This window comes from Oryctolagus cuniculus, chromosome 16 (genome assembly GCF_051225735.1).
Source record: "Oryctolagus cuniculus isolate XC-2025 breed Fujian yellow rabbit chromosome 16, ASM5122573v1, whole genome shotgun sequence".
Lineage (NCBI taxonomy): Eukaryota > Metazoa > Chordata > Mammalia > Lagomorpha > Leporidae > Oryctolagus > Oryctolagus cuniculus.
The window spans coordinates 18,362,587-18,390,174 of record NC_142882.1 but is presented as its reverse complement, the minus strand read 5'-3'; the positions used below and the strand labels follow the sequence as shown (position 1 = coordinate 18,390,174).

The following is a 27,588-nucleotide window of genomic DNA, read 5'->3' as shown; positions in this document are numbered from 1 at the left end:
TCTGTCTGCTGGTTCATTCTCTGGATGGTCTCAACAGCTGGGGGCTGGGCCAGGCCTGAGCCAGGAGCTTCCTCTAGGTCTCCCACGAGGGGAGCAGGAGCCCAAGAACTTGGGCTGTCCTCTGTTTCCCAGGGCATTGGCAGGGAGCCGGGTCGGAAGTAGAGCAGCAGGAAGGAACCAGCTCCCATGTGGGGTACTGGCGTTGTGTAGGTGGTGGCTTTACCTGCTGTACGATGCTGCCCCATGGGAAGTGCTTCGAATGACCTCCTTGACTCCTCAAGGACTCTCAAGCTTGGGAGTTGCAGGAGTTAAAGGCTAGGAGGCAGGGAGTCCCGGGAAGGTCCCTTCAGTTAGGGGCTGTGACTAGGCCATGGGCCCAGGGGCTCTACTGGGCGTGGGTGGGTGTTTCTTGGCTGCGTTTGAGTATCTTTAGGTAAGTCTTAGAATTCTCAGTTCATCCTAGGTTCTCTTCCTAAAGTTTTTTAAAAAAATCCTTGTTGGAAAGGTAGAGATTCCATCTACTTGGTCAGTACTCAAATGCCAGCAGCAACTGGGATCCGTCCAAGTGTGGAATTGTTCAGCTCTGCCATGAGTGGCAGGAACCCAACTTCTTCCCAGAGTGTGCGTTAAAGAAGCTGGAGTCAGAACTCGGACACTTGGACAGGACGCGAGTCAGCACCCCAAGCCATGTCTGAACCGCTGTGCCAAGCGTCAGCCCACATTCCCTTGTTTGGTATGTGTTTGGCGACCCTCGGTCGGCCTAGTCTTCCTTGAAGACTTACTTGAAAGGCAGAGTGATGGGAGGGAGACAAGGAGAGTGAGCTTCTACCTGCTGTCTCGTTCCCCAAACGGCCGCAGCAGCCAGGACTAGGCCAGGTGGCCAGGAGTCGGGACCCCAAGTGCTTGGGCTGGCACACGCCGCCTCCCAGGCGCATCATGATGCAAGAAAGTGGGGTGGAGGTGCCGAGTGGCCAGGAGGGAGCCGGCTGTGCGACATGGGGCGCGGGCATCCTGGTGGCTGCTTAGCCCCCTGTACCGCAGGCTTTAGTTCTATTTGAGCCTCTCAACTGACTTCTATGCTTGGAAACGTTTCCTTGCGTAAAAAGTACATACACAAAGGTGCATCCAATAGTCCCTGAAACTTAGGTTTGTAAGTAAAGGCATGACTTGTCTTGACGGAGGGAAGACTAGAAGTGTAATCCAAGAGCTTCTAAAATCCGGTTGAACGGCACGCTAGGAGCTGGGTTAGACCGGTCCTCCCTTGGACAGCCTTGGTGACTGCTCTTGTACCTGTATGGCAGCTTCTCTCGTCTGTGTGTGGAGACAGAGCACCTATCGGCTGGTGCACTCCCTGATGCTGAATGCTAGCCTGGGCCCGGCAGAAGCAGGAAGCGGGGGACTCCATCCAGGTCTCCTGGGTGGGTGGGTGGCGGGAATCTAGTGCCTGGAGCCATTGCCTTTGCTTCCCGGGTCAGTGTGAGCAGGGAGCCGGGGTCAGGCGGTGGCCCGACCCGCTATGCCACAGCGCCGGCGCCCAGCTTCTCAAAGCTCTTGTATGTTACAAATATGAATTTCAGATTTTATGTTTACCAGAATCTTAATTCTGTTTTCTGTAAACCTTCTGAAGTTCCCTTGTAGTTCTATCAGATGGATAAGGTTACTAGAAAGTAGTTTCAACATTTGGATTTCTAAGTCTTGTAATTTTTTAAGTAAAATATACCTCAAGTCTCATATTTTGTGCCTTTATAGGCAAGCCTGTTGATTTTTTTTTAAGATTTTATTTACTTGAGAGGCAGAGAAGAGTCTTCCATCCGCTGGTTCACTCCCCAAATGGCCAATGGCCAGAGCTGGGCTGATCCGGAGCCAGAAGCTTCTTCCAGGTCTCCCATGTGAGTGCAGGGGCCCAGGCATTTGGGCCGTCTTCCACTGCCTTCCCAGGCCGTAAGCAGAGAGCTGGATCTGAAGAGGAGCAGCGGGGACATGACCTGGCGTCCATATAGCATGCTGGCGCCGCAGGCGGAGGCATAGCCTACAGTGCTGGCCCCTCTTTTTTAAATCTTGTTTGAAAGACTGACAGATCTTCTAACTGCTGATTTGCTCCCTAAATGGCCACAGCAGCTGGGGCTGCGACAGGCTGAATCCAGGAGCCAGAACCTCCATCGGGGTCTCCTCTGTGGGCGGCAGGGCCCCAAGCACTTCAGGCCATCTTGTTTCTCGGGTGCATTGGCAGGGAACGAGGTTGGAAGCAGAGCAGCAGGGACTTCGTACTGGCCGTCTGGGATGGGATGCCGGTGTTGGAAGCGGTGACTTGACCTGCTGCGCCACGCTGCCGGCCCCAACAAGCCCGTTTCTCAGCTGCTTGTTCTGTTCCAGCTGCCGCCATCTGCACGGTGCAAGTGTCTTCCTCCTGTCTCCTTGCTGCCGCTCAGATCTCTAGAGTGGAAGTGTAATTGCCTTCAGACGCGAGTGGGGGCTGGTGGCTTCCTGCCGCAGGCTCTGCGTGGGGCATGGAGCCTGGGGACCAGAATTCCATCCGCAGCCCCAGCATGCACTCTGCTCACAGCAGTGGAGACCATCTTCAGAGAGCACGCGGAGCAAACCCGCGGGAGGCTGGCTTCCCTGCTCTGCCCCCGGCAGGCTGCTGGCCGTGGGTTCTCGAGCCTGTACTCGGACCTGCGTGAGAAGGGGGTGGGTCTCCTCAGGGCACCCCACCTATGCCTTTGCAGCGTGCAAGTTGGTGCTGATCTTGGGCTGTGGCTGATGCCCGGTAGACTTGGAGACGTTTGCAGGCCGTACTTCTGCCTTGTAAAGAAGCCTGGATTTGCACACGGACCGCGGCAGCCTGCCTCCTCCAACTGATGAGCCTTTGTAATCATCGTAGCTTGGTTATCTGCCAGCCCTTCTGTGATAAGATCACACTGCACCGCGGGGTCCTAGGTCTGATTCTGCCGCTGCCTTGACTGGGACGAAGCTAGCGTGGCCTGTCCTGTTCTCTCTCCTGCTGGGGGGGGTCTGGGGGTGTGGACCACGGGGGTCAGATGCTGCCCCAGCTGGCCTTGTGGCTAACTTCTCTAAGCTCTTGGCGCCTTGGTGGTCCATCCCTGAAACGGGGATGGGGCTACGGGGGCGTTACGGGGACTGCCTGAGTGTGTCGGAGTGTGTCAGGTGTTTCCAGAGGCCTTCATCACTGGTTCACGCGTGAACAGTGTGCGGACCTGACACCAAGGGAGCTGTTGGTGCAGCAGTGCACCGGGGTACTTTCATGTTCCGGGCTGGGGGGAGGGAGGGGGATGGAATTGAAAGGGGCGAGGGGCCGGTGTTGTAGCATAGCAGGTAAAACTGCCGCCTGCAACACCGGCATCCCACATGGGCGCTGGTTCAAGTCCCAGCTACTCCATTTCTGGGCCAGCTCCCCGCTAATGCGCTTGGGAAAGCACCAGAGGGTGACCCAAGTGCTTGGGGCCCTGCGCCCACATGGGAGACCCAGAGGAAGCTGCCGGCTTGGGACTGGCCCAACTCCAGCTACTGTGGCCATCTGGGGAGTGAACCAGTGGATCTGTCTCTCCCTCCCTCTGGGACTCTTCCTTTCAAATCTTAAAGGAGGGTGGGGCGAGCATTGCGGTCCAGCAAGTTAAGCTAGGCTGCTGCTTGCAATGCCTGCGTCCCAAATCGGAGCACCAGTTGGAGTCCTGGCTGCTCCGCTTCCAATCCAGCTTCCTGTTACTGGGCCTGGGAGGCAGCAGGGGATGGCTCAAGTACTTGGCCCCTGCCACCCATGTAGGAGACTGGGGTGGAGTTCCTGGCCCAGACCTGACGGACCCTTTGGGCAGTGACCTAGCAGATGGAAGGTCTCTTCCTCTCTCTGCCTTTCAAGTAAGTCTTTTAAAAGGGTACGTTTATCTTAATGCAGAAACTTTTTTTGAAATCCATGTATGGTTTTTCATAAGAGATTTTCCGTACTTGGACATGTACATACTATGATACTTTTTTGCACCAAAATGAACATACATGTATACTTAAAGGTTTGTTTGAAAGGCAGAGTTACAGGGAGAAGGGAAGAGACAGATCCTCCATTGCTGTTCTCGCCCCACATGGCCACAGCCCAGGCTGGAGCCGGGAGCTCGAGCCTCCATCCGGGGCGCCCACGTGGGTGGCAGGGGCCCGAGGACTCGGCCCGTCTTGCAGTGCTCTCCTAGGAGCAGTAGCAGGAAGCTGGATCGGAAGTGGAGCAGCCAGGGCTCGAACTGGTGCTCACGTGGGATGCCAGCATTGCAGGCCACAGCTGAACCTGCAGGGCCACAGTGCCAGCCCCTGGAACTTTTAATTCTGGTTTTCACGAACGTTTTCATTAAAAGATTTGAAAGGCAGTTAAAGTGATGGGAGAGACAGAAGGAAAGAGCTTCCAATGTTTGATTCACTCCCTCAAATGGCTTCAACTGCTGAGGCTGAGCCAGGTTAGAGCCTGGTCTCCCATGTGGGTGGCAGGGACCCAAGCCATCGGGCCATCTACTGCCTTTTTCGCAGGCACATCAGCAAGGAGCTGGTTGGGAAGTGGAGCAGCCGAGACTCAAACGGGATGCCGGCCTTGCAGGTGGCAGCCTAACCTGCAGCACTATACCGGCCGCTGGCACGAACCTTTGGAAGTGCCCTCGTAGTTGATGCTGTTAGGAGTACGTGACTTAAACTCCGAGGGCGCGAGTCTGACACCAGGCAGATGCTGATGTGGTGATTCATCCCCTGTGCGGACGAGGTGTGGGTTTGCTTCTCTTCCCAGCCTTGCCCTTCAGCTGCCTTCTGGTAGCACGACCCGTCCCCTTGGTCTCTGTGCCAAGGTCTCGTCACGCTTCGTCGCTCCGCGCGTGCTTGGTTTTTGTGAGCTGTGTACTATCGGGAGGCCTCTTTGTTCCCTGACGTCCTGAACCTCCTTCTGTGCTCCTGGCTCTCGTCTCTTCCAGTCCGAGAACTTGCGCTCAGTGATCGGGGTGTTGGGAGGGGTTCCCTGCGGTTTCTTATTTTTTCTCTTTAAAAGTTTACTTATTAGAAAGGCAGAGGGACAGAGAAGAGGCCGATCTTTATCTGCGGGTTCACACTCCCCATATGACCAGAACTGGCCCAGTTCTGGTCAAGGAGCCTAGGATTCCATCATCCCACATGGGTGGCAGGGACCCAAGCACTTGGGCCGTCATCTGTCTCGAGGAGCTGAGTCGGCAGCGGGGCAGCCAGGACTCAAACTGGGACTCCAGTGTGCGACGCTGGCCTCCCAGGCAGCGGCTGATCCTGCGCCATGACACCAGCCCCTCCCTGCGACTTAGAGGCCTCTCGAGCCAGTTCTAATTTCTAGCTGCCGAATAACCATCGAGGTACTTTTTGCTCCTAAAACTCGAGGGCTGTCTTGTTTCCTTCCTTCCCACCCAGACGTTAAGGATTTGAGGCTGCACCGACTCCGTGGCTCAGGTCGATAGCACGTGTTTGCTACCTTAGGGTTCTGTGGGTCAGGAGCCTGGTAGGGTCTCCCCAGACGAAAATGGAAGTGTGTGCAGGCGCCACCCCATTCTGGAGGTTTCTGGTGGCATCCGTTTCCTGTTCTTCCAGGGTGTGAGCAGGAATCGGTTTCCTGTGGTGGTCAGACTTGGGTCCCACTCTTAGCTTATTTTCACTTTAAGACCGAGAAGGAGAGATCTTCCGTATGCTGATTCACTTCCTAAATGCCTGTAATAGCCAAGTGGAAGCCAGGAGCCCAGAACAGAGTCTGTCTCCCATGGGAGCGTTGGGGACCCAGCTCCTTGAGCCCATGCTGCCTCCCAGGGCACTGCCCGGCAGGAAGCTGGAGCCAGACGTGGACAGGGAGCCAGCATCGTGGTGCCGCGGGCAGGGAAAGCGGTCGTCAGCGATGCCGGCATCCTCCAGGAATGTGGCCCATGCCTGGAAAAGCAGCCCGAATGCTTGAACTCCTGCCACCTGTGCGGGAGACCCGGATGGCGTTGCAGCCTTCCAGCCTCATCGCAGCCATCTGGGGAGTAAGCAGGTGGATGGAAGACCTCGCTCTCTAACTCTGCCTTTCAGAAATGAGTCATTAAAAATAGAAATGGAGCTGGGTGGGTGTCCCCAGTGGCATCGGAACTGCTATTTGAATCCTGTTTTTTTTATTTGGTTTTATTTGAAAGGCAGAGTAACAAAGGAGACGGAGATAGGTCTCCATTTTCTTAAAGTGTTTATTTTGTGGAAGAGTAATGGGGAGAACTCTTCGATCTGCTGGTTCTCTCCCCAATGCCTGCGCTAACTAGGGCTGAGTCAGGCTGAAACCAGAATCCCAGACCTTCCTCTGGGTCTCCCTCCTGGGTGGCAGGGGCCCACCACGTGCTGCCCTCCCTGGTATGTCGGGGCGCTGGATTGGAAACACTAGCTGGGACTTGAGCTGGCGCCCTGACGGGGGATGCAGGCGTCCGAAGTGGTTGACCCGCTGCCCCTCTTACCCGTGTTCTTGCTGGTTGTAAGCTGAGGGCCATTCCCAGGCCATCCCAGGTTCCCACGAGGCTGCCTCTTCCTTGGATTATGGCCTCCCTGCTCTGTCTTCAAAGCCGGTGGCCATAGGCTGAGTCCTTGCACCTCCCTAGCAGGGCAGCTGGGAAGGTTCTGTGCTCATACGGACTCCAGTGATTAGACTGGGCCTCCAGGGATCATCCGGATAATCTCGCCATCTCAATGGCTATAACCTTAATCACATCTGCCCAGGCTCCTCTGCTCTGGTCCGGCCGGTGTCAGGTGTGACATCTTGGATCTATTGTCTTCTATTGTCCTCAGATAACATCTTGGGTGGTCCCTCCTCACCTGCCCTGGAGATAGAGTTCCCCTGTCCATTGTGGCTCACTCCCTAAACAGTCAGGGCTGGGCCAGACCGGAAGCAGGAGCCAGGAACCCAAGCTGCTGCGTAAGCCCCGGCGGCATTGCAACGCCTGTCCTGGAGCCGGCTGTTCACCCCAGGCGCTCTGATGTGGGGTGCGGGCGTCTCCACGGCTCGCCCAGACGCCAGCCCCAGACTCTTGACTTGCGGGACGGCCTTCGTAGTTGGCTGCTCTCCGAGCTCTTCCCTCTGCCCGGTTCGGGGCCTGCTCAGCCCTGACCTCCTGGTTGTTGCTGTGCGCTACCTGCACGAGGACACATCCCAGAGTTCGCGGAAAGCGTGTGGGTCTGGGTCTCCTCGCGCTCCAGCGAGCTTCCCATTCAACGTTTCCACGAACTTTGAAGTGCCCTCCTGTGAGTCCGTGACTAATCTCTGAGGGAAGCAACGAGGAATGAATCACAAGATCGCGGCTGGCAGGGAGCCGAGCGTGTGTCCTCCGAGGCCTCTGCTGGGTCCCTGCCGTCCGCGTCCAGTCCTCGTGGTTACGAGCAGATCGCAGGTAGGCGGCGGCATGCCCAGTGTTCTGGGGAGAGGCTGGATTCGAGGTCCCTCCAGCAGGCGGGGAGGGCAGGCCCGCCCGGCTTTGCCACTTCCGTTCTGAGGCCAGGCAGGTTCAATCCAGTCTTCCCGGGCAGGCGTTCAGGCGTTCGTCTCCTGAAGCTCCCTTTGTTTCAGTCCTCGCTGGGCAGGGTTGGAAGCACTCACACCCGCGGGTGCGTCCTGAGCCCCCAAGCGGGAGGCGCCTGCACTCTGAACAGGGCGCGGAGGCGGGCCCTGGGGTAGCCTAGCATCAGGGGACTGCAGCTGGGAGGGAGGAGCTGTGTCCTGACCACAGGTTTGAGGGATGACAAGGGGCGGGAGGTCCCACTGTGGCAGTGGCATGTATGCCTCTGGCTGGAAGTGCCCGCTGTGCCACTGACCACCAAGGGGTCTTCCTGGAGCCTGCCACTGCCAGGGTGGCATGACTGTGGCTTGGAAGGGGCTCTGTTTGGTTCTGGAAGTTCCTCGTTACAGTGGTGACATCCACTGTGTCAGATGCTATTTGCCAAGTGTCCTTTGTTCAGAAAGGCCTTGCCTGCCACTGCCTGCCTGGTGGCGCCCACGTCTGGTCACCCAGCTCCTTACCTGGTACAGGGCCTGGCACACAGTACGTGCCCGCAGTTGAGAGTGGTGTTGGAAGTAGGAAGCGGGGACCAGGCTCCCCTGCGTCACTTGAGGGTATGACGTGGGGTCTACCAAAGCCCACCACTCACATCCCCGGCCTTGCTGCCTGCACGTGGCCCCTGAAGGCCAGCGGGGTGAGCTGGCACCTGATCTGTGCGTGCCAGGTGGGAGCTTGCGGAGATGACGGGCCTGGTCCCTGCCCAGAGCATCCTCGCAGCACAGACAGACGCCCCCCAGCCGTTGGAGCTGTTGTCGCCCTGCAGCCAGTGGTCGACCCCAGGCTAGGAACGGTGTCTTCTCTTCATTTCCCATCCTGTGCCTCCGGAGAGGGGAATTGCTAATTCTCAGTCATCAAATCGGGCCTGGTCTTCCAGCCAGACCCGCCCCACCCCGCCCCGAGAGCGATTAGGGACTCACGTCCCAGAGGATGAGGTCTCGGGGCTCCGAGGCACAGCTGGCTTCTCTCGCCCTCTCTAGCGCCCCTGCACATCTCTGGGAACAGGGGCTGGCTGGGCTCCACAGCATAGCCCTGGTCCCGGGCTCCTGACACGGGCCACGCGGTGGCACACCCTCCGCAGGCCCCTGTCAGCCCCAGCTGGAGAGAGGCCAGCTGAAGGTCTCTAATTTACAGAAGGCCCCAACCTGACCTGCCGCTGCCTCCCAGGATCTTCAGAAACAGTGCTTATTCTACCAGGGAGCCCCGTAGCCTCTCACCATCAGAAAAGTGACCCCGAAAGGGGACCTCCTCCAGATCAGATGACTTTTTGTTAAAATTTACTCAAAGCAGTCATGGGGGGTGGGGGTGGGGGTGACAGAGAAACAGTCTTCCATCCACTGGTTCATTCCCCTAATGGCTGTAATGACTGGAACTGGGCCAGGCCAAAGCCAGGAGCCAAGAACTCCATTGCAGGTCTCCCCACCTGGGTGCTGGGGCCCAGGTGCTTGGGCCACTTCCTTGTTACCTTTTCCAGACACACTAGCAGGGAAGTGGAGCAGCTGGGACTCAAACCTTTGACACGGGATTCTGGTATTGTAGAGTAGCTGGCCCCGCAAATGACTACTTAACATGTGGGCATTCGTGTGGAACATTCTAGACATCGGGAGGGGAAAAACCACTTTTGGTAATGCTCATGTGTGAAACGTGTCTTTAAAATTCTTGAACTGTGGCAATGACTCTTTGAGGTGAACAGAGTTGCTAACAAGCCTCGTCTTTGTTTCTTGTTCCAGGCTCAAAGATTTGGAAAGAGACAGCCTGACAGAGAAGGTAATGCCTGCCTTCAAATATGCTCACTCCTGAGGTGACTGTTCCAGATGCTGTAGCTCCCAAAGAAACTTGCCCAAGTGGAACTGGCTCCTTTTCCAATAGTTTTTCTTAAAATCTCTGAGAGGTGGAGTTACAGAGAAAGACAGGGTCTTCCATGTGTGGGTTCACCGCCCAAATGGTCACAACAGCCAGGGCTGGGCCAGGTCGTGGGTGCAGGGGCCCGGGCTCTCCGGCCGTCCTCTGCTGTCCAGGCACAGTAGCAGGCAGCTGGATGGAAGGCGGACCAGCTGGGGCTCCAACCAGTGCTCACGTGGGAGGCCAGCATTGCAGGGGGCAGCTTAACCTGCGGTGCCACGACGCTGGCCTCTGCCACGAGGTTTGGAAGATGGAAGGTCTTGTCCAGTGTCCCCACACTGTGCTGCAGATGGACCAGCCTGTCTGGGTAACAGTGTCTTCAAAGGCACACTTCTACTCTGATCCATATCGGGACAGATGGAGTCTCTTATCCAGAATGCCTGGGGCCGCAAGTGTTATTGAGTATTTTGGGCTGTTTGTAGAAGCTGTTCCATGTGTACCTTCTACACATGGCCTAAAGGTAGTCTCACATACTGTTAGTACATCTGGATTCCAACTGACGCACCAGGGGGTCAGGGTGCAGCTTTCCACCCGTGTGGGCATGCTAGCACTCGGTGCCAGATTTTTGAACATACCAGACTTTTGGGTTACGGGTGCTCGACCTGTGTCTGTCTCCATCATGCTTTTTAGATCTATTCATTTCAAAGGCAGATGACAGAATCTCCTGTCCCCTGGTTCACTGACCAGATGGCCACAACAACCTGGTCTGGGCCAGGCTGGAGCCAGGAACTCCACTGGGGTCTCCCATGTGGGTGGCAGGGGCCCAAGCACTTGGAGCCTCAGCAGGGAGCTGGATCAGAAGCCCGGCAGCTGGAGCTCACGTCTGTGCCGTGTTTAACCTGCTGCACCGCAGCACTGACCCTCCATCTTGCCCCACCCCCCTTTTACTTGAAGGGCGGAGTGACAGATCCTGTCTGCCAGTTCACTCCCTAATGGCCCCCGTAGCCAGTCCTGGGCCACACTGCAGCCAGGAGCCAGGATCTTCATCTGGCTCTGCCATGTGGGGGACAGGGGCCTGTGGACTCGGGCCATCTTCTGCTTTCCCAGGCACATTATCTGAAGATGAGCAGCCGGGGCTTGGGGCAGTGCCACGTGGGATGCTGGACTTGCAGGCAGCTGCTGGACCCCCTGCACCACAAAGCTGACTCTCATCTGGCTTTTTTTTCCTTAAGATTCATTTTATTTGAAAGGCAGTTTACATATAAAGAGAAAAGATGGAGAAGTCTTGCACCCTCTGGTTCACACCCCAGATGGTTGCAACTGCCATGGCTGGGCCAGATTGAAGCCAGAAGCTTCTTCCAGGTCTCCCATGCGGATGCAGGGCCCCAGGGTTTGGGGGCATCCTGTGCTACATTCCCAGGAACCTTAGCACGGAGCTGGATCGGAAGCGGAGCCGCTGGGACTCCCACTGGCTCCCCACATGGATGCTGGCGTCACAGGGAGTAGCTTTACCCATTGTGCCACAGCGCCGGCCCAACCCTCCTAATCTTCCTGTTTTCTCCACTTTGGAGATGGGAGTGATGTGACCTCAATAGAAACGTCACAGCCCTGTTGCACAAAATGTTGAGTTTCTCGGACCGAGACGGCACTGCCTGCCGCTCCGTCGCTGAGGCGTGACCAGGCAGCTTCGTGCGCCGTGTGCCCTCGCCCGGGAGTGAACAGCGTGTGGGGTTGGACTGCTAACGCTGTGTCCTCCCCTTAGGAGTGCGTGAGGGAGAAATTGAATCTCTTGCATGAATTTCTGCAAACGGAAATAAAGAATCAGTTGTGTGACTTGGAAACCAAGTTGCATAAGGAAGAACTCTCCGAGGTAAGTCGGTGCCCGGCACCTGGGCTTCTAGAAAGACGTCCGCGCCCCCTCCCCGGTGCCCCGGCCGCCCAGGGGGGCGGAACCCCCAGCTCTGCTTGTTGCCTGATGATTGTGAGGGAAACGTGCGTTTCCCTGTTCTCTCGCTGCCACTTGTTTACATTCACTGCTACCTAAATTATCCTTTCCTGCTGTAGGAGGGCTACCTGGCTAAAGTCAAATCCCTTTTAAATAAAGATTTGTCCTTGAACGGAGCTCACGCCTTGAGCCGAGACGCCAACGGCTGTGTAGGAAACGGGAGCCAGGCAAGCGGCGAAGAGCGGAGAGCGGGCATGGCGGAGCCCAGCAGACCCCCCAAACCCAGCGCCAAAGCTCGCACGCCCAGGAGAAGCAAGGCCGACGGCGAGCCCAAGAGTAAGGACCCTGGGCTTGTGGCCGACCTGCGCCCAGTCCTGCCCCCGGGGCAGGATTCGTGTGGACTTCTAACCTAGAGCTGCGTGGGTGGTCCCCAGTTCAGGTTTTTCCTTGTTGGGGGCGGGGGTAGGTGACTTTAGTCTAGCTTTATCTTTGCTTTTGGGAGGTATGGAAGTGATGGGCTCTCAGGAGAAAGCGCACTGGGCATTTCGGTTTCCCCTTGGGCTGGTGACAGCCGGCACGATGCTGTGGCGGCAGTCGCGGCTCCTGGTCAGCCCCACGATGGCTAGGGTAAACAGTGACATGTCCTGAATGTTTCTCCTTTTCAAGACTTGCTTACTCTTTCGAAAGGCAGAGTGTGCTAGAGGGGATTAGAGAGCGAGTGCTTCTATCTGCCGGTACATCCCAAGTGGCTACAGTAGGCAGGGTTGGGTCAGGCCAAAGCCAGAAGCCAGGGACTTCATCCCGGTCTTCCATGTAGGTGGCAGGGACCCGAGCCCTTGGACCGTGATCTGCTGCTTCCCCAGGCGGCTGCATAGGAAAGAGTACCCGAGACTCGAAGCCGTGCTGATACGGAGTGCCAGGGTCCCAGCAGCCGTGTAACCCACGGTGCCCCGGTGCTGGTCCCTCACCGTTCAGCACCTCATGTGAGATAGTCCACACTTGTTCACAAGTCACCTGACACAAAACCTACTTGATTTTCCAACTGTAGGTTTATTTAAGTGTCCCAAGCGCATGTGAGGTAGGCAGGTGAAAGGGCCTAGGACTGGATCGGGGGTCTGGTTCTCAGCACTTCATCTTGTGATGGTAGAGGGGACGTTCTGGTTCGTTGTCTGGTTCAGGCTCCTCCTAGGAACCCGCGGGAAACGGCTCAGCGAGCCGGCGGTGCCGGTGCTGGTGCTGGCAGGCTGGTTACTGACTGGAACAGAAACTGAAGGGCTCTGGCCCCAGCTCCTGGCTCCCCGCGGCACCTGGGTAGTGTTGAAGGACTGCACGCTGGCTGCGGGCCCACCTGTTCATGGCAGCTTTCTCTTTTTCCCCTGAAACAGTGGAATACTTACCGAGCCCCATGGTGACGAGGAGGATCACCAGGCAGACCACCATCACGTCTCACTTTGCCAAGGGGTCAGTACATAGCGGATGGGCCGCTGCCGCCTCTCGGGGCCAGCTGCCTCTTGGTCGAGTGTGGATGGAGTTGGTGGGGTGTGACTTGGCAGTCGGGACTTCAGTACCACATGGTTTTTATCTGGCTTTGAGACATCTGTGAGTAGCATTTCTGAGGACGTCATCCCTTGTCTTTACCCTAAAGATCATGGCTTCCTTCTAATGACTTGGAAGGCAGAGAGACGGAAGACAAACAGATCTTCCGCTTGCTGGTTCGTTTCCTAAAAGCCTACTACAGCTGGGACTGACCAGGTCAAAGCCAGGAGCTTGGAACTTTGGGTCCCCTACCTGAGTGGCAGGAACCCAAATACTTGGGCCCTCCCCTGCTGCCTCCCAGGCTGTGCATGAGCAGGAAGCCACACGCCAGGACTCGAACCAGGCACTCTGATACGGGATGCTGGTATCTCACGTGACTTCACTGCTGTGCCAAATATCTGTCCCTTAGCAGGCTGTCTCATAAAACGCAACACAGAGGGGCCAGTGTTGTGGAACAGCAGGTAAAGCCACCACCTGTGGCGCCGGTAGATCCCATAAAGGAACGGGTTTGCTTCCCGGCTGCTCCCTTCTGGCTGCTCCACTTCCGATCTGGCTTCTGGCTAAGCGCACCTGGGAGGGCAGCTGGGAGGCCCCAACTCTGGGTCCCTGCACCCATGTTGGAGCAGGAGAGCTGGAGGGAGCTCCTGGTTTCAGATTGGCCCAGCTCCGGCTGTTGTGGCCATCTGGGGAGTGAACCAGCCGGTAGAAAATGTCGCTCTTCCTCTAACTCTGCCTTTCAAACAAATCTTTGAAAAAATCAAAAGTTAACACTGCTCGTGCCAGGTAAAACGTAAGGACGTCTTTCTATGAAATAGACATACGTAATTCACGTTCCTGTTGACCCATTTGTGGTAAGCAAGCCATGTAGCAGACAGGCAGCTGGGGCCGGAGGCCTGGTCGGACTCGGGTCTGTTTGGCGAGGCTGACTTCCTCCTAGGTGGCTGTCAGGCCTGCGGGTCCCCTTCCCTGACACCAGCAGCCACGGAGGAGCGTCCAGAGCCGTGACCGCTCGGGGCTGGCTCGATGGCGGCACCCAGTCGAGCAGAAGCCTCTGGGCGTCCTGGCCTCGGGAGGCCCTGGGAGGGAACTGGCCTCTCCATCTAGGTCCTGAGTCAGTGTTGGGAAGGAGGAGTGTAAGTCAGATGGGGCCCCCGGGGGATCTGGGGTCTCTGAGCTAAGCCAGCCTCTCTCCGTGTGACAGCCCTACCAAACGGAAGCCCGAGGAGTCGGAAAAAGCCAAGTCGGATGAGTCCGAAGAGGAAAAGGACCAGGTAGGGTGGCCTCGGCGCCTCGGCTGCACTCACGGGGCTGGATTCGCTGACCGTGCCCTCACGTGCGAGCGTCGTGTGGCCAGGAGCCTGTGGGGACAGCCAGTGGGAGGAGTGTGAGGGCAGGATTTCTGAGGGCCTGACTTGAAGGCATCGGCGCGCAGCATGGGGAACGTGGCAAGCTTGAACCCTACAGGGCGGGCCGGGACTCAGGGGGCCCCAGGAAGAGTTGCTGCTGCAGCTCCCGCCCATCTAGGGGCGAAATCTTGGGTCCCACGTACTCCTACGTATTTGCGCTCGGCTGTTAGGGGCTCCGTGTCACCTGGTACGAGAGGTCCCGTGCACCATTGGCCTGCTCTCCCCAGTAGTGACATCCTGGGGACTATAATGGCAGCAGAACCGGGTGCAGTCTGTAGACTGCTCACAGGGCGTGCGTGTGCATGCGTGTGTGTGCGTGTTCCTCTGCGGTCCCAGGTAGGGATCAGAAGGTACAGGACTATTTGCCCACATGCTCTCATCCTCTTTCAATCGGACACAAACACGAGGACCCCCGAGCTAGCCGGGAAGCCTCGTGAACTTGGACAGCAGTGGGCTGGGTGGGCTGCTCAGCTGAGAAAGAGCCAGCGCCCATTGGGGTTGTCACTGTCACTGCCTGGTGGGAATCCCCCACGGCCACCTGGGATGCTGTGAGGTTCTAGAACTCCTGACACGAGAAGGGGGGCCTGGTCCTTTGCCACTGGGTCCCTGGGCGGTCTCCAGGGGGCAGGAGCTTGCTGGCCCCTCCTGGGCCTCGGCTGGTCTAGAGGGAGGCGGCGCATCAAAGGTGGGCGGACCATTGCCCAGAGCGGTCTGCAAATGGCCAGCCCTGCCCCTCCTCCCCGCCTTGTTGTTCACCACGTCCTGTGTGTTTACCTTGACTCACGCCTGTGGTGGTATCTTCCTGGGAAGCCAATATCTGGTGTTTGTTCTTCCCAACCCCACACAGGAGGAGAAGAGACGGAGAGTCAGATCCACAGAACGGTAAGAGCGGTTACCACGCCCTTTCTGTTCTCCGCATCCGACTTCATTGCGGAAGTTCGTTTCCTGCAGGGTTTAGAAACGAGAGCTTTATGGTGCTCCGTGGGAGCCACAGCCCTGCCGTGAGGATGCGGAGTTTGGGGTCAGATTGTGAACTCCAGTCTGCATTTTTCTGGGAGGCAGAGAGGCGGAGACGGACACCTTCCACCTGGTGGTTCACTTCACAAATGCCTGCGACGTCCAGGGCTGGGCCGGGCCCACGCCAGGAGCCCGCAGCTGAATTGGTCTCCTGCGTGGGAATGAGGGGCCTGAGTAGTTCCGCCGTCACGTGCTGCTTCCCAGGGTGTGGGTCAGCAGGAAGCTGGACTGGAGCCGGAGCTGGGGCTGGAACCCAGGCACTCCAGTGGGGGATGTCGGTGTCCCGGGAGGATGCCTGTCCCCAGTGTGACAAGTGACAGAAGTGACTCGGGCGAGCGGCCCGTGTAGCCAGCAGCAGGTGCAGAGATCACACTCAGTCCTGGATGTCCAGCGAGGCCTCTGGAGATGGGGACGGTGTTTGGGCTGGGAGAGGGAGACTGCTGGAGAAAATGGATTCCAGAGAAGGAGCCCGCGTCAGTCACCCTGGCTGTGTGTCACTTTGTCCAGAGTCCCTGAACCTCTTCCTGCAGAAGAACCGGACAACACGACCCCAGGAACCCTCGCCGTAGGGGAAGAAGAGAGACGTGATAGAGTAAGTCCTTGGCAACTTCGCCTTAACCTCAGAGCGCCCACTGGGGTCCAGGGGTGGGGGCAGGGTTATGGAATATGTAGGAGCAGAGTGACTAGCTGATCATCAAAGTGGCCTTGACTTAGCTTAAACAGAACTGCATTTGCTTCTAAGATTTATTTGAAAGGCAGAACGCTCTCCTGTCCGCTGGTTCACTCACCAAATGGCTACCAGGACCAGGGCTGGGCCAGGTGGAAGACGGGAGCCTGGAACTTGGGCTGACACCGGCTGCTTCCCCAGGCGCATGAACAGGGAGCTGAATTGGAAGCAGGGTAGCAGGGGCTCGAGCCGGCGTGCTGATGCGGGATGCCAGCGGTGCAGGCAGTGGCCTAACCTGCAGTTCGTCAGCCTTGTTCTGATTCTCCACGTGGGAAGTGGATTCTGGTGGTGGTCAGAACCTCAGGGTCGGGCGTGGGCATCAAGCAGGCCTCTGCTACTTAGTCACTGACAAGGTCTTCATGAGAACTTTCAAGTTATTTCTCTAGAAATAGACGGACAGAGCTCCTACTTCCTGGCTCATTCTCCGCATGGCTGCAGAAGCCAGGTCTAGGCCAGGCCAAAGCCAACAGCCAGGAACTCCATCCGGTCTCCGACTGGGTGGCAGGGTCCCGAGTACCTGAGCTGTCCTCGCCTGCTGCCTCCCGGGGTGTGCATCGGCAGGAAGGTGGAGCTGGAAGCAGAGCTGGGGCTCCAGCCCAGGTGCTTGGCTGTGGGAGGCGGACCTCCCAGGCAGCATCTTTTTTTAAATTTTATTTGACCGAGTTAGAGACAGAAAGGTCTTCCTTCTGTTGGTTCACCCCTAAAATGGCTGCTACGGCCAGCGCTGCGCCGATCCGAAGCCAGGAGCCGGGTGCTTCCTCCTGGTGTCCCATGCGGGTGCAGGGCCCAAGCACTTGGGCCATCCTCCACTGCACTCCTGGGCCACAGCAGAGAGCTGGCCTGGAGAGGAGCAGCCAGGACTAGAACCAGGCGCCCATATAGGATGCTGGCGCCGCAGGCGGAGGATTAACCAAGTCAGCCGCGGCGCCGGGCCCTCAGGCAGCACTCTGTGGGGCTCGTGTTGCACACAGTTAAAGAGCTCCTGGGAGGCGCCAGATCCGCAGCATGGTCTAGACGTGAGGCTGCGTTCTTGTCTGAGATCAGAGCTGCTGTTTCCCCAGAACTCCGGCTCTGGAGGTCCTGGGCCACGTGGAGCCAGGGTCCTGGAGACCTGGGGGCTGGGGCACCTGGGGGAGGGCAGAGCTCCGTGCTGTGCTGCGCCCCCGGGGGACTGAGCAGGCTGTGCAGGGGCTCCTGGACCTGCCGCCGCCGGGGGCTTGTCCTCTGTCCCTGCAGCTACACGGCCCGCGGCCACAGGTGCAGGCAGCTCCGGCGGGTTGGTTTGCCTTCCCCTGTTCCCGCTCTTGGGATCTCTTGCGGTAGGAAGCTGCACTCGTGTCTCCGAGCACCACTGGCCTTTCTGCTTTCGACCAACTCCCTTGTGTGCAATTTCTGAGGTTAAATTTGCTGAGTCACTGTCTCGTGAGGTGAGGTATGTCTAGTTTCTGGCTTGCGCTTCTTTTCCTGGAAAAGCAGTGATGGAGAGCTCCGTCTACTTGCTGGTTCGCTCCCCAAATGGCTGCAGTGATGCAGGCCTGAGCCAGGAGCCTGGGACTCGCTCCTGGTCTCCCAGGAGGATGGCAAGGGCCCAAGTCCTTGGCCCTTCGCCCAGGCACAGTAGCAGAGACTTGGGTCACAAGTGGAGCAGCCGGGACTTGTACTGGTGCTGATACTGAATGCCTTGGATGCCGGGGTTGCAGGCGGCAGCTCAGCCGGCTGTCGCAACACCGGCCCGTGTGCGTGGCCCTTTAAGCCCAGGCCGTGAGTGCTGCTGGCCATGTTGGAGACGGAGCTGCTCGTTAGTCCTCGTTTGAGAGGTGATCTTTCCGTGCGGTTGTCAGCACGGACGACAGTAACCTTGCTGTAAGGGCACTTGAGCCTCTCTGTGATCTGTTTTGTAAGACTTTCCTTCATTTCCCGTCGGCTTACTCAACCGAAATAAATTACTGTCCTCTATTACTAATGGTTACGTGTTTGGGAATGTTTATGTGTATGTTTTCAAGTTAATCAGGAACAGCCAAAAAATTGCTGTCTCAAATCTTAAAAGATGTATTTGAAAAGCAGGGTAACCAGAGAAAGGGAGGGAGCGATCCTTCTCCTGCGGGTCTACTCCCCAGATGGCTGCTACGGCCAGGGCTGGGCCCGGCTGAGCCAGCGTCCTGGAACTCCATCCAGGTCTCCATGTGCATGGCAGGGGCCCGAGCACCTGGGCCGTCGGGGAGACGGTCTTCATTCCTACCCCCAGACTGTAGGACCAGTTAATCTCGCTTCCACAGAACACTCAGTAGGTCAGGGCCAGGTGGGAGAGAACTAACCGTCCCGTGTTTCCTTACCTAGGAGGAAAAGCGGCTCAGGAGTCAGGCCAGAGACCTGTGAGTATTCCTGGCGCGCTTGGTGCTGGGGGCTGGATGGCGGCAGGACTGTGGGAGAACAGTGGGTGGGTGCAGAGCCCTCATGTTAGTTAGGCTCGGAGTGCGTGGTCAGCTCTGCCTGTGGGAGCCCAGATGGCCACGGCACAGCTTGACCCAGGCCCTCCGCCACGGCCACGTGATAGGGAAGGTGCTGGCCTTCCAGCACCAAGTGCCTGGTCTGTCCTGAACGCCACAGCCCAGCTCACAAAGGAGGTTTTCTCAGCTCATGCATGCGGAGCCTGGGCGGTCCAGGGTTGAACAGTGCCTCCGGTGAGGGCCTGCTTGCTGGTGGGGACTCTGCAGCGTCCCCGGGTGACCCTGGTGAGGGCAGCCGCCGGACACACACGTTGAGGCCAGGCCCAAGTTGCGAGCGGGGCTGAGTGCCTGCCCCGAGTGGCAGGGCGCAGGCTGGGGAGGTGGAGGCTTTGCAGTGGGTGATGGAGCACTCGTGGTCACACACAGGCTCAGATGGGCGCAGTCCTGTGGTCTGGCTTGTGTTCAGCCCTGGCGTCTGTGCCCGCCGGTCACATCTTGTGTCAGGGGTCTTCCTGAAGAGCATGACGTCACATGTGCCTTTGGGCCCCCTGCGAAGGGGACTGGGGAGGGGTGGCGTTGGCTCCGGGGGCTGACCGGCACGTGTGCTCTTTGTGGCAGGACACCCAAACCAAAACCCGAGGAGGAGCCCGACCAGGAAGCCGGACCAGGAACTCAGGCCGAGATGGAGGAAGAAGGCGATGAGAAAGTAAAGCGGAACCCTTGTGTTCTTTCTCCCTTATTGCTGGTCCCCTTGGGTTGGGAGATGGCATGGGGCGCAGTTCAGGTTCGAGCCAGCCACACGTGCCGACAGGACGTGGGTCCCAGAACCCCTCTGGGCTATCGGAATCCGCGGGTGCCCGAGTCCCTGCTGTAAAGCGACATGCTGTCTCCATGGAGCCCCTGCACAGCCCATAGACTGTCACCGGGGTAACTTGCAACACCGGATGTGGTGTCCAAGCTACCTCAGTGTCATGCTGTGTTGTTGGAAATAATGACAAGGAAAAACGAATATGGATGCATTTTTTTCACATGTTTTCAGTCTGGGATTGGCTGAGTCAGCAGATGTGGATGCTGGAGGGCTGACCACCTGCGGCAGGGGCGGGGCCCTGGGAGAGGAGAGGCCGGCGAGGGTCCTGCACCCCAGGGAGGGGCACGAGCTCCTCGCCGTCCGGCTGAGAGGCTGTGCTAGGGAGATGGCGGGATGTAGACGCGCAGCTCGGGGAGCCCCAGGTCATGATCTGGGTCGGGCGCCGGCTCCCTTCTGCCTTGGTTGGCGAGGGGCTGTCCTCATCCCGATAGCGGAGGAACCAGCTGGTGCTGTCTGTCGCCTTTCCTGTCCAGACCTCTTGCCCGGGTCCCCTCGGGCTAGAGATCTTACCTCCCAGCCGGCACTGTGGGCCCGCAGCGGGCGGGAAGGGCTTTGAGGCCCAAGCACTCGGCTTCTGATGTTGCCGACTTCTGTCTTCACACGTGGTCTTGGATGTGTTGCTTCATGCGAATGCACCGCGTAGACGGCCAGAGGGGCGTCTTGGGGGTTCCTGCGTGTTCTAGTGACCCGTGCCAGTGTCCTCGGTTGAATCCCTCCTGCCTCTGGCCGCGTGTCGCTCCTGACAGAGCTGACATACACAAAGCGTCCATGCAACATTCCCTGCTCCGCGGAGCTGCTCGAGGGCAGTGCAGAGACTTTGCCCGAAGGCCATATCCAGCCTCCTGCCTGGCCTGGTTTATCAGTAAAGCCTTAGGGGGACAGAGCCTCTGGCTGGCTGGCAGAGGCGAGCCGTGGTGACAGACGTGAGCGCTGGGGGCCTGGCCCTTTGCAGAAACACTTGGCTGGCCCCTGGGCGGGGAGACCCTTCTGCACCCTCTGGTGGGCAGGGACCTAAGGAAGGAAGAGTCGGAAGCCTCATCCTACCCTGTGCTGGGCCCCGGTCTCCCCGTCTGTCACCGGGGTCCCAGTGCTTTGGTGTTGGTGTCTGTGTCGCTCTGTCCCAGGAGCTGACTCCTCCCCTCCCTCCCTCCCTCCCTCTCCCCTCTCAGGACGAAAGGAGGCCCAGAAGTCAACCCAAAGATCTGTGAGTGTTCAACGCATGTGTGTCACGTGCTGCTTGTTCCCAGAGTGCCCATGCTCTTGTTGCAGGGGGCTGGGGTGACCCAGAAGTGCCCGGGCTGGCTGGTGCTGCCGGGAGCTGGATGGCTCAGGGCAGGGCCGACACCAGCTCCACCCTTGGCCCCTCGGTTTGCAGCCCCTCCCGTTAGTGCCCCTCCTTTACAGCCCCTGGAATGTTCTGCCCTGTGATAGGTATAGTTTGTCTCTCCCCTGTCCCCATACGATTTTACTTGAAGAGTGATGGGTTTCCCACTCACTGGTTCACTCCCCAAATGGTCGCGATGACCTGGGCTGGACCAGGCTGGAATCGGGAGCCCCATCGAGGTCTCCCAGGTGGGTGGCAGGAGCCCAGGCACTTAGGGCATCACCTGCCGCCTCCCAGGCGCATCAGCAGGGAACGGATCTGAAGTGGAGCAGCCGGGATCTGAACTGGCACTCCCGTGTGGATGCCGGTGTCGCAGTGGCCTAACCCACTGCCACAGCACCAGCCCTGGTTTGTCGTTCTCGGTGTGAGTTGGCCAGAGTTGGCTTTTCTGGGAGAATAGCTACTGTATCTGTTCACTCAACAGAGCCGCCAAACGGAGACCCGAGGAGAAAGAACCTGAGCGGGTGAACCCACAAAGCTCTGACGAACGGGATGAGGATGAGAAGGTGAGAGCCGGGGGCCCTATTCAGTCCCACTTTATCCCCAGCGGCCCCTCGGCCAGCGCACTCGATGGATCTTAAAAACGGACATTTCTTACGTCCTTTGTCCTGAAATGCAGCGCAAAGGATAGGGTCTGGGCCCTGCCGGCGCTCATTCCCCCGCAGTGACCAGCTCGTGGCCGGGCCTGTCCTAGCGAAACCCCACCCATCCTCCTCACCCCGCCCTGCTGTTGCACAAACCCAGGCGTTACTGGAATACTTAGAACTGGCTCTTAAGGGAAAGGACTCTGGCAGTAAACCACGGCACCAAAAGCAGGCGTGACATGGTGACGCCACGAGGCTGGGCTGTGGCCACGTGTCCCTCATCACCGTCGGGACCGATACAGGGTCCCTGCATCAGTCACACGTTGCTTAAATGACAAGGAGGCTGGTTGGGTCGTGTGTTGTCAGTCTTGTCCCTGGGTGAACATGGTGGCGTGGGCCTGCGCCAGAAGCTAAGACAGCGACGGCGTCGCCAGGCGGGGCGTCTTCGGGCCTGCCGTGTGTGGTGTGCGTGAGACTACTCGCGTTTGTTGACTTGTCCCAAGTTCTCTGGTTTTCCCACTCTTACGTGGAAGCTGTAGAAGGCAGGTGTGGTTTCGATCTTTGCCAGTCGGGTCTGCCTCCCAGCCTGTCTCCTGCAGACTCCCTGACAGATAAAGGGCTTCTAATTGTCCTAGAGAAGCTGTGGGGTGTGCCGGGGCTCCTGTTAGGGGCACCCAGGAAGGGGCAGTTGCGGGGCAGTGTTGGCGCTGGTCCTGGGCTCAGGTGCTGGCCGCCTGCTGCGTCTGTTACAAAGCCCTCCTGCGCGCTCGCCTTGGTTTGGACGTCACTACCTAAATCCAGTGTTTCCCTGGGAGTTGGCAGGCCGGGCCTAGTCTAGGTCTCTTTCCCCTGTTCACTGGAAGTTCTTTAAGATTTGAGAGGCAGAATTAGGGAGAGACAGGTCTACTATCAGCTGACTTACTCCCCAAGTGGCTCAAACGGCTGGAGCTGAGCTGATCTGAAGCCAGGAGCTTCTTCTGGGTCCCCTACGTGGGTGCGGGGGCCCATGTGCTTGGGCCATCTTCCAGTGCCTTCCCAGGTACACTAGACAGCTGGATTGGAAGTAGAGCAGCCTGGATTCAAACCTGGCCCTAAGTGGTTTAAGAATTTTCATGTACTTGAAAGGCAGTGTGGAGGGAGGGGAGTACAGAGAGCTTTGGCTTCCTGGTTCACTCCCCAAAGGCCTACAGCCACTAGGCTAGGCCAGGCCAGAGGCTGGTACACCACTGAGCCTCCCCAAGGGAGTTGGGGACCCAAGCCCTCACGCCATCACCTGTCTCCCAGGCTGCCCATTAGCAGGAAGCTGGATCAGAAGTAGAACAGCTGGGACTAGAACTGGCTGGCATCTCAAGCGGTGGCTTAACCCTCCCCGCCACCGGAGCTATCCCATTTCATGTCTTTCATATTGGCCTCTCATGAATCTCCTACGGAAGTTGATGGTGCTAGGATTTTTTTTTTGACAGGCAGAGTAGACAGTGAGAGAAAGGTCTTCCTTTTGCCGTTGGTTCACCCTCCAATGGCCACCGCGCTGCTCCGAAGGCAGGAGCCAGGTGCTTTTCCTGGTCTCCCATGGGGTGCAGGGCCCAAGCACTTGGGCCATCCTCCACTGCACTCCCGGGCCACAGCAGAGAGCTGGCCTGGAAGAGGGGCGACCGGGACTAGAACCCGGTGTGCCGGCGCCGCAAGGCGGAGGATTAGCCTAGTGAGCCACGGCGCTGGCCTAAAGGATTTTTTGATTCTAAGACTTCACATACTAAGTGAATTGGGTCTCTCGCCCTTGAGCCCTGCTGTGTTTTGGGGCAGTCCCACGTGCAGAGTTCTTAACTCTGAAGCTCCGTGCGCGTGTAAAATACTTACCAGTGCTCCTCTTTCTCTCCACTTAGGAGGAGAAGAGACGCAAAACTACGCACAAAGAACCGTAAGTCCATTTTTTGTACTTGCAGAAATACTGCACTGATTGTTCTAGAATCAAAGACGAAGGGAGCTGCTGCAGCAGCTGTGGCCACCTCCTGGGTGGGGGTGGGTGGGCACAGGACCCAAAGCCCCGCTTCTGCCGTGTCGGGCAGGATCTTCCGGGTGGTAAAGACCTACTCGTGCCCCTCCTGTGGCGACTGGTGCTCCTGTCGGGTGGGTCATGTGTCCTGTCGGACAGGGCTGATCCTCATCATGCAGTGATCAAAGAACAAGCACTCCTGTGTGGTTTTTTTCCCCCCTAGAACTGAGAAAAAAACGGCTCGCAACAAAGTCCAGGTGAACCCCAAGGTAAGGAGTGGGCCTCTGGGAATGGGGTGGGGGAGGGGCAGCCCGGTGGGGGCCGTTGGAGCAGCCTGTCCGAGCGCCTCCCTGCTCCCTCCCTCATTCCCAGCCTCCCAAGTGCGTGCAGTGTGGGCAGTACCTGGACGACCCGGATCTCAAGTACGAGCAGCACCCCCCGGACGCGGTAAGTGCCCGCTCCTCGCGGCCTTCTCCCTACCACGGGGTGGCAGCCCCGGTGTGACGTCCCGTGTCCCACAGCTGGAGGAGCCGCAGATGCTGACGAATGAGAAGCTGTCCATCTTCGATGCCAATGAGTCCGGCTTTGAGAGTTACGAGGCCCTCCCCCAGCACAAACTGACCTGCTTCAGGTGAGGGCTGTATGCGCGTGTATGTGTGTGCGTGCGTGTCTGCCTGCGTCACTGCGGGACACGCTGCCCTCACGTCGCCACCGTGGTCAAGGGCCCCAGCGCCCCTCAGCTGCTAACCTGCGGCATCTCGGAAGGCGTTAGCACTCGCGGTGAGGCGTGGAGCTGCCCTTGGCGGTTGTGCCTGTTTTGGCAGTGAAAACTGCGGGTTAAATCCTGCCGGTCCCCATCTGGAAGCTCTGTGGGTGCTGTGGATCCAGCGTGTGGGACCACCCCCCTTCAAGACAAGTGGCCTCAGGTGGCCAGCTGGTGTCCTTTCTCTGAAGCGCTTGGGACTAGAGATGTTTCTGGTTGCCTTTTAGAGGAGGCAGAGTTAGAGGGAGAGGCCGAGGAAAAAGGTCTTCACTCCCCACGTGGCCACAGCAGCCAGAGCTGGGCTGATCCGAAGCCAGGAGCTTCTTAGCCATGTGGGTGTAGCGGCCCAAGCACCTGGGCCATCTTCCACTGCTTTCCCGGGTGCATTAGCCGGGAACCGGATGGGAAGTGGAGCACCAGGGACTCGAACCAGCGCCCCTATGGGATGCAGGTGCTGCAGACTGTGGCTCAGCCAGCTATGCCACAGCACTGGCCTCTATTTTGTACCATGCCTGATTTATTAGAAACAAATTCTAGAAAATAAATCCCCCCCAAACCATTTGTTAACTTTTGTAGTGTTAGAACACATTAGTTTGACAACTTAGTACCATGAAACTTCAGAGTTTTCTACTTGTGGCTCCAGGTGTTGCACTCTGGAGTGGTTCAGGTTCCGGGTCCCCGCGGCTCAGGCTGCGGCGGCTGCCACAGACCTCCCAGGCCTGGCGAGCGGAGGCTCAGTGGTATAGGGGTCACCGTGGCCAGGGCCCCCCACGGTGGCAGGGGCTCAGGGTGGGCCTGTGCTGACCAGAGGTGTGTGGTAGGAACATTCTAGCCCAGGTGGGATGGGCGGGCCTGGGTCACACGGCCTTAGGCTAAGGCACGCTGACTGGCTTTTGAGGGCTGGCCTGTGGCGTCCAGGCCGCACCCTTGCCCCGGCTCTCCCATGTCCCCAGGTCTGTTTGCTTCCCAGGCTTCCTCTGCTGCTTAGGGCCGGGAGCAGCCCTGCCTCCTTGTCCTGGGGAAGAGACAGAGCTGGGGTTCCCCCAGGTGTACCTGTTGGCAGCACTCCTGGGTCGCCTTTGACACATGCCTCACCCAAGCTGGGGTTCCCATGACCACTGGGATGAGCCCTCTGTGTGCGGCTGCACCCTGCACATCTGGGTGGTTGGTTGTATCTGTCCTGTCCCACAGCCACCACTAGTGTCCAGGTCTACTCACATGTCCACAGCCATCCCAGTGTGGGGCCATGGACCTCTGACCCCTGGCCCACCCTGTGGTGCAGAGCAGATGGCCGGGCCCGCCAGCCTCCCTGCGGCACCCTCGGGACAGCAGGCTCGGAGCAGGAGTGGGGCCAGGGCCGCACCTGGCGCGGGCGCCTCGGTTCTTCGTGAACCAGGATGTGCTGTGGGTGCGTTCCCGCAGGGCGGGGCGTCCCAGGCCCTGCAGCGTGAGGCTCAGGAGCCAGACCGCTGGGTTGCCTAAGGTCTCCGGGTACCTCTGCACTTGGCCCTGATGGCTGGTGGCAGCACGTGGGGTGTGGCCTGTGGCGTCTCAGAGCTTCTCCCACATCTCCTCAGAGAGCCTGACACCTCCTCTCCAGGCCTCCCCCAGCGCAGGCTGTCTGTTCGTCTTTCCCACTGGACCCTACCTCCTGGGGGGCACAGACAGGTTGCAGGCTGGCCCTCAATACGTACAAGGGGAGCTTGGCGTGAAGCATGCATTTTGAGAAACTTGGTGATCTTTGAGGGTGAACACCGTGGGCTTGGGGGCTGTGCTGTGAGTCAGGGGTACCCTCTTGAGACCTGCCCAGGCCCTATGTGGGGACTCGGGTAGCTGGGCACCACTGGACAAGAATGGCCCTTGAGGCTGGCCTGAGCAGAGCCCCCCTGCCCAGGGCCCTGGTCTGCTCATGTTTCTGTTCTTGATAAAGAATCTGCTCCCACGTGTTAGCGCATCAGAACAGGGACACTATGGGGTCCCCTGACTTGGGAGGCTGTGCACCCAAGAGGAGGCAAAAACCCCTCCTTGCTGTGCCCCCCCCCCCACCTCTGCAAGTTGTCCTGCAGCCTGCTCTAGGGCGGGTGTCAGTAACATTTTACGAGGTGCCACTCAGATCTGAAGTGTCCTGACCGGGCAGATTCATAAGTGAGCAGGTGGGCGGGGGCTGAGTGGTGAGGGGCGACTGTGATGGCTTTGGGGCTTATTTCGGGTGATGCCGTCTGGAGCTGGGGAGAGGCGAGGGCCGCGGGACGGAGCGAGCCGCTGTGGAAGCAGCTGCCTTGTCACTGGTCCCTCTGTCCCCTTCAGACGTACATCTTGTTTAAGTTTCTCATTGCACTTAGGACAAAGTTCTTCAATCCATTTGTCTACTCCCCAGCTGTTCACAACAGCCAGGGGCTGGGTCGGGCTAGAGCCAGGAGCCCAGAACTTTATCCACGTTTCCCGCGTGGGTGGCGGGACCCGAGTACTGGGCCCATCGCCTGCGGCTCCCAGGGAGTGCGTTGGGGAAGCTGGAATCCCAGGCTCTCCAGTGTGGGCGTCCCAAGCACTGCCCCGGACGCCCAGCCGTGAGGTTCACGCGTACTCTGGGCGTGCAGGAGGGAGGCCAGGTAGAGACGGAGTGAGTGGCAGGACCCGGAGCTAACCTGGTACCCCGCAGCCTGATAGGTAGCGGGGTCTTGGACTCGCCCCTGCTCCCCACCCCCACCCCTGCCCTGCACCCGCCCACCCCGCTGGCTGCTGAGCGCGCTCTCCGTCCCCCGTAGCGTGTACTGTAAGCACGGCCACCTGTGCCCCATCGACACCGGCCTCATCGAGAAGAACGTGGAGCTCTGCTTCTCGGGTTCAGCGAAGCCGATCTACGAGGACAACCCGTCGCAGGAAGGTGCGGGGGTGTTCCGGGGCGGCTTGGGGCAGATACTTTGACAAGAAGCGACACGAGAAAAGCTGTGCCCTTTAGAAGGCGGGCCGGAGACTGCCACGAGCAGCTGTTTGTACAATCACTTGGAAGAAATGTCAAGGGAGCTGGGCGTACTGCCTCCTGGGTTTGGTTTTGTCCTCTAGTGTGTCTAAGAGGCAGAGACAGATCTCCCAACCGCTAGCACGTTCCCCAGTACCCTCAGCGACCAGGGAGCTGAAGCAGAGTTGAACTCGATGGCAGTCTGCGACATGGGTGGCAGTGGCCCAGTGGCCTGAGCCATCACCTGCCCTGCAGGGTCTGGACTGGCAGGAAGCTGGAGTCAGGAGCCAGAGCTGGGAAGGGGCCAGACACCCTGATGCGTGCGTGGTCACCCTAAGCAGTGTCTCAGCCACTAGGCCCAGCGCCCAAGCGCCCGCTCCCTTGTGGCACCTGATTCATGGCCTTTTGGGAAACTTCTCTGCTCTTGCTTTTAGGCGGTGTCAATGGCAAGAACCTTGGCCCCATCAACGAGTGGTGGATCACGGGCTTCGATGGCGGGGAGAAGGCCCTCATCGGCTTCAGCACCTGTAAGTGTGTGGCCGCCGTGGGCGGGGC

General features: G+C 58.6%; 1 protein-coding gene across 6 annotated transcripts in view; it reads left to right on the top strand.

Annotated features, from left to right (window-relative positions):
- The window catches only part of DNMT1 (DNA methyltransferase 1), a 53,811-nt gene that overhangs the window by 13,000 nt on the left and 13,223 nt on the right, over positions 1-27,588 (top strand). For 4 of the 6 annotated variants that reach the window (XM_089316419.1, XM_070059151.2, XM_089316417.1 and 1 more), the window contains exons 2-18: positions 9,293-9,329; positions 11,167-11,274; positions 11,469-11,685; positions 12,735-12,810; positions 14,087-14,156; positions 15,139-15,173; positions 15,816-15,900; positions 18,373-18,407; positions 19,101-19,188; positions 20,520-20,554; positions 21,159-21,240; positions 23,202-23,236; positions 23,535-23,580; positions 23,684-23,758; positions 23,833-23,942; positions 26,840-26,958; positions 27,468-27,560. In XM_089316419.1, the coding sequence (XP_089172545.1) occupies positions 11,604-11,685; positions 12,735-12,810; positions 14,087-14,156; positions 15,139-15,173; positions 15,816-15,900; positions 18,373-18,407; positions 19,101-19,188; positions 20,520-20,554; positions 21,159-21,240; positions 23,202-23,236; positions 23,535-23,580; positions 23,684-23,758; positions 23,833-23,942; positions 26,840-26,958; positions 27,468-27,560 (1,066 nt within the window). In that variant the 5' untranslated portion in view covers positions 9,293-9,329; positions 11,167-11,274; positions 11,469-11,603. The remainder of the gene's footprint in view (positions 1-9,292; positions 9,330-11,166; positions 11,275-11,468; positions 11,686-12,734; positions 12,811-14,086; positions 14,157-15,138; positions 15,174-15,815; positions 15,901-18,372; positions 18,408-19,100; positions 19,189-20,519; positions 20,555-21,158; positions 21,241-23,201; positions 23,237-23,534; positions 23,581-23,683; positions 23,759-23,832; positions 23,943-26,839; positions 26,959-27,467; positions 27,561-27,588) is intronic. The other 2 variants (XM_070059152.2, XM_089316418.1) reach the window with 1 other exon arrangement.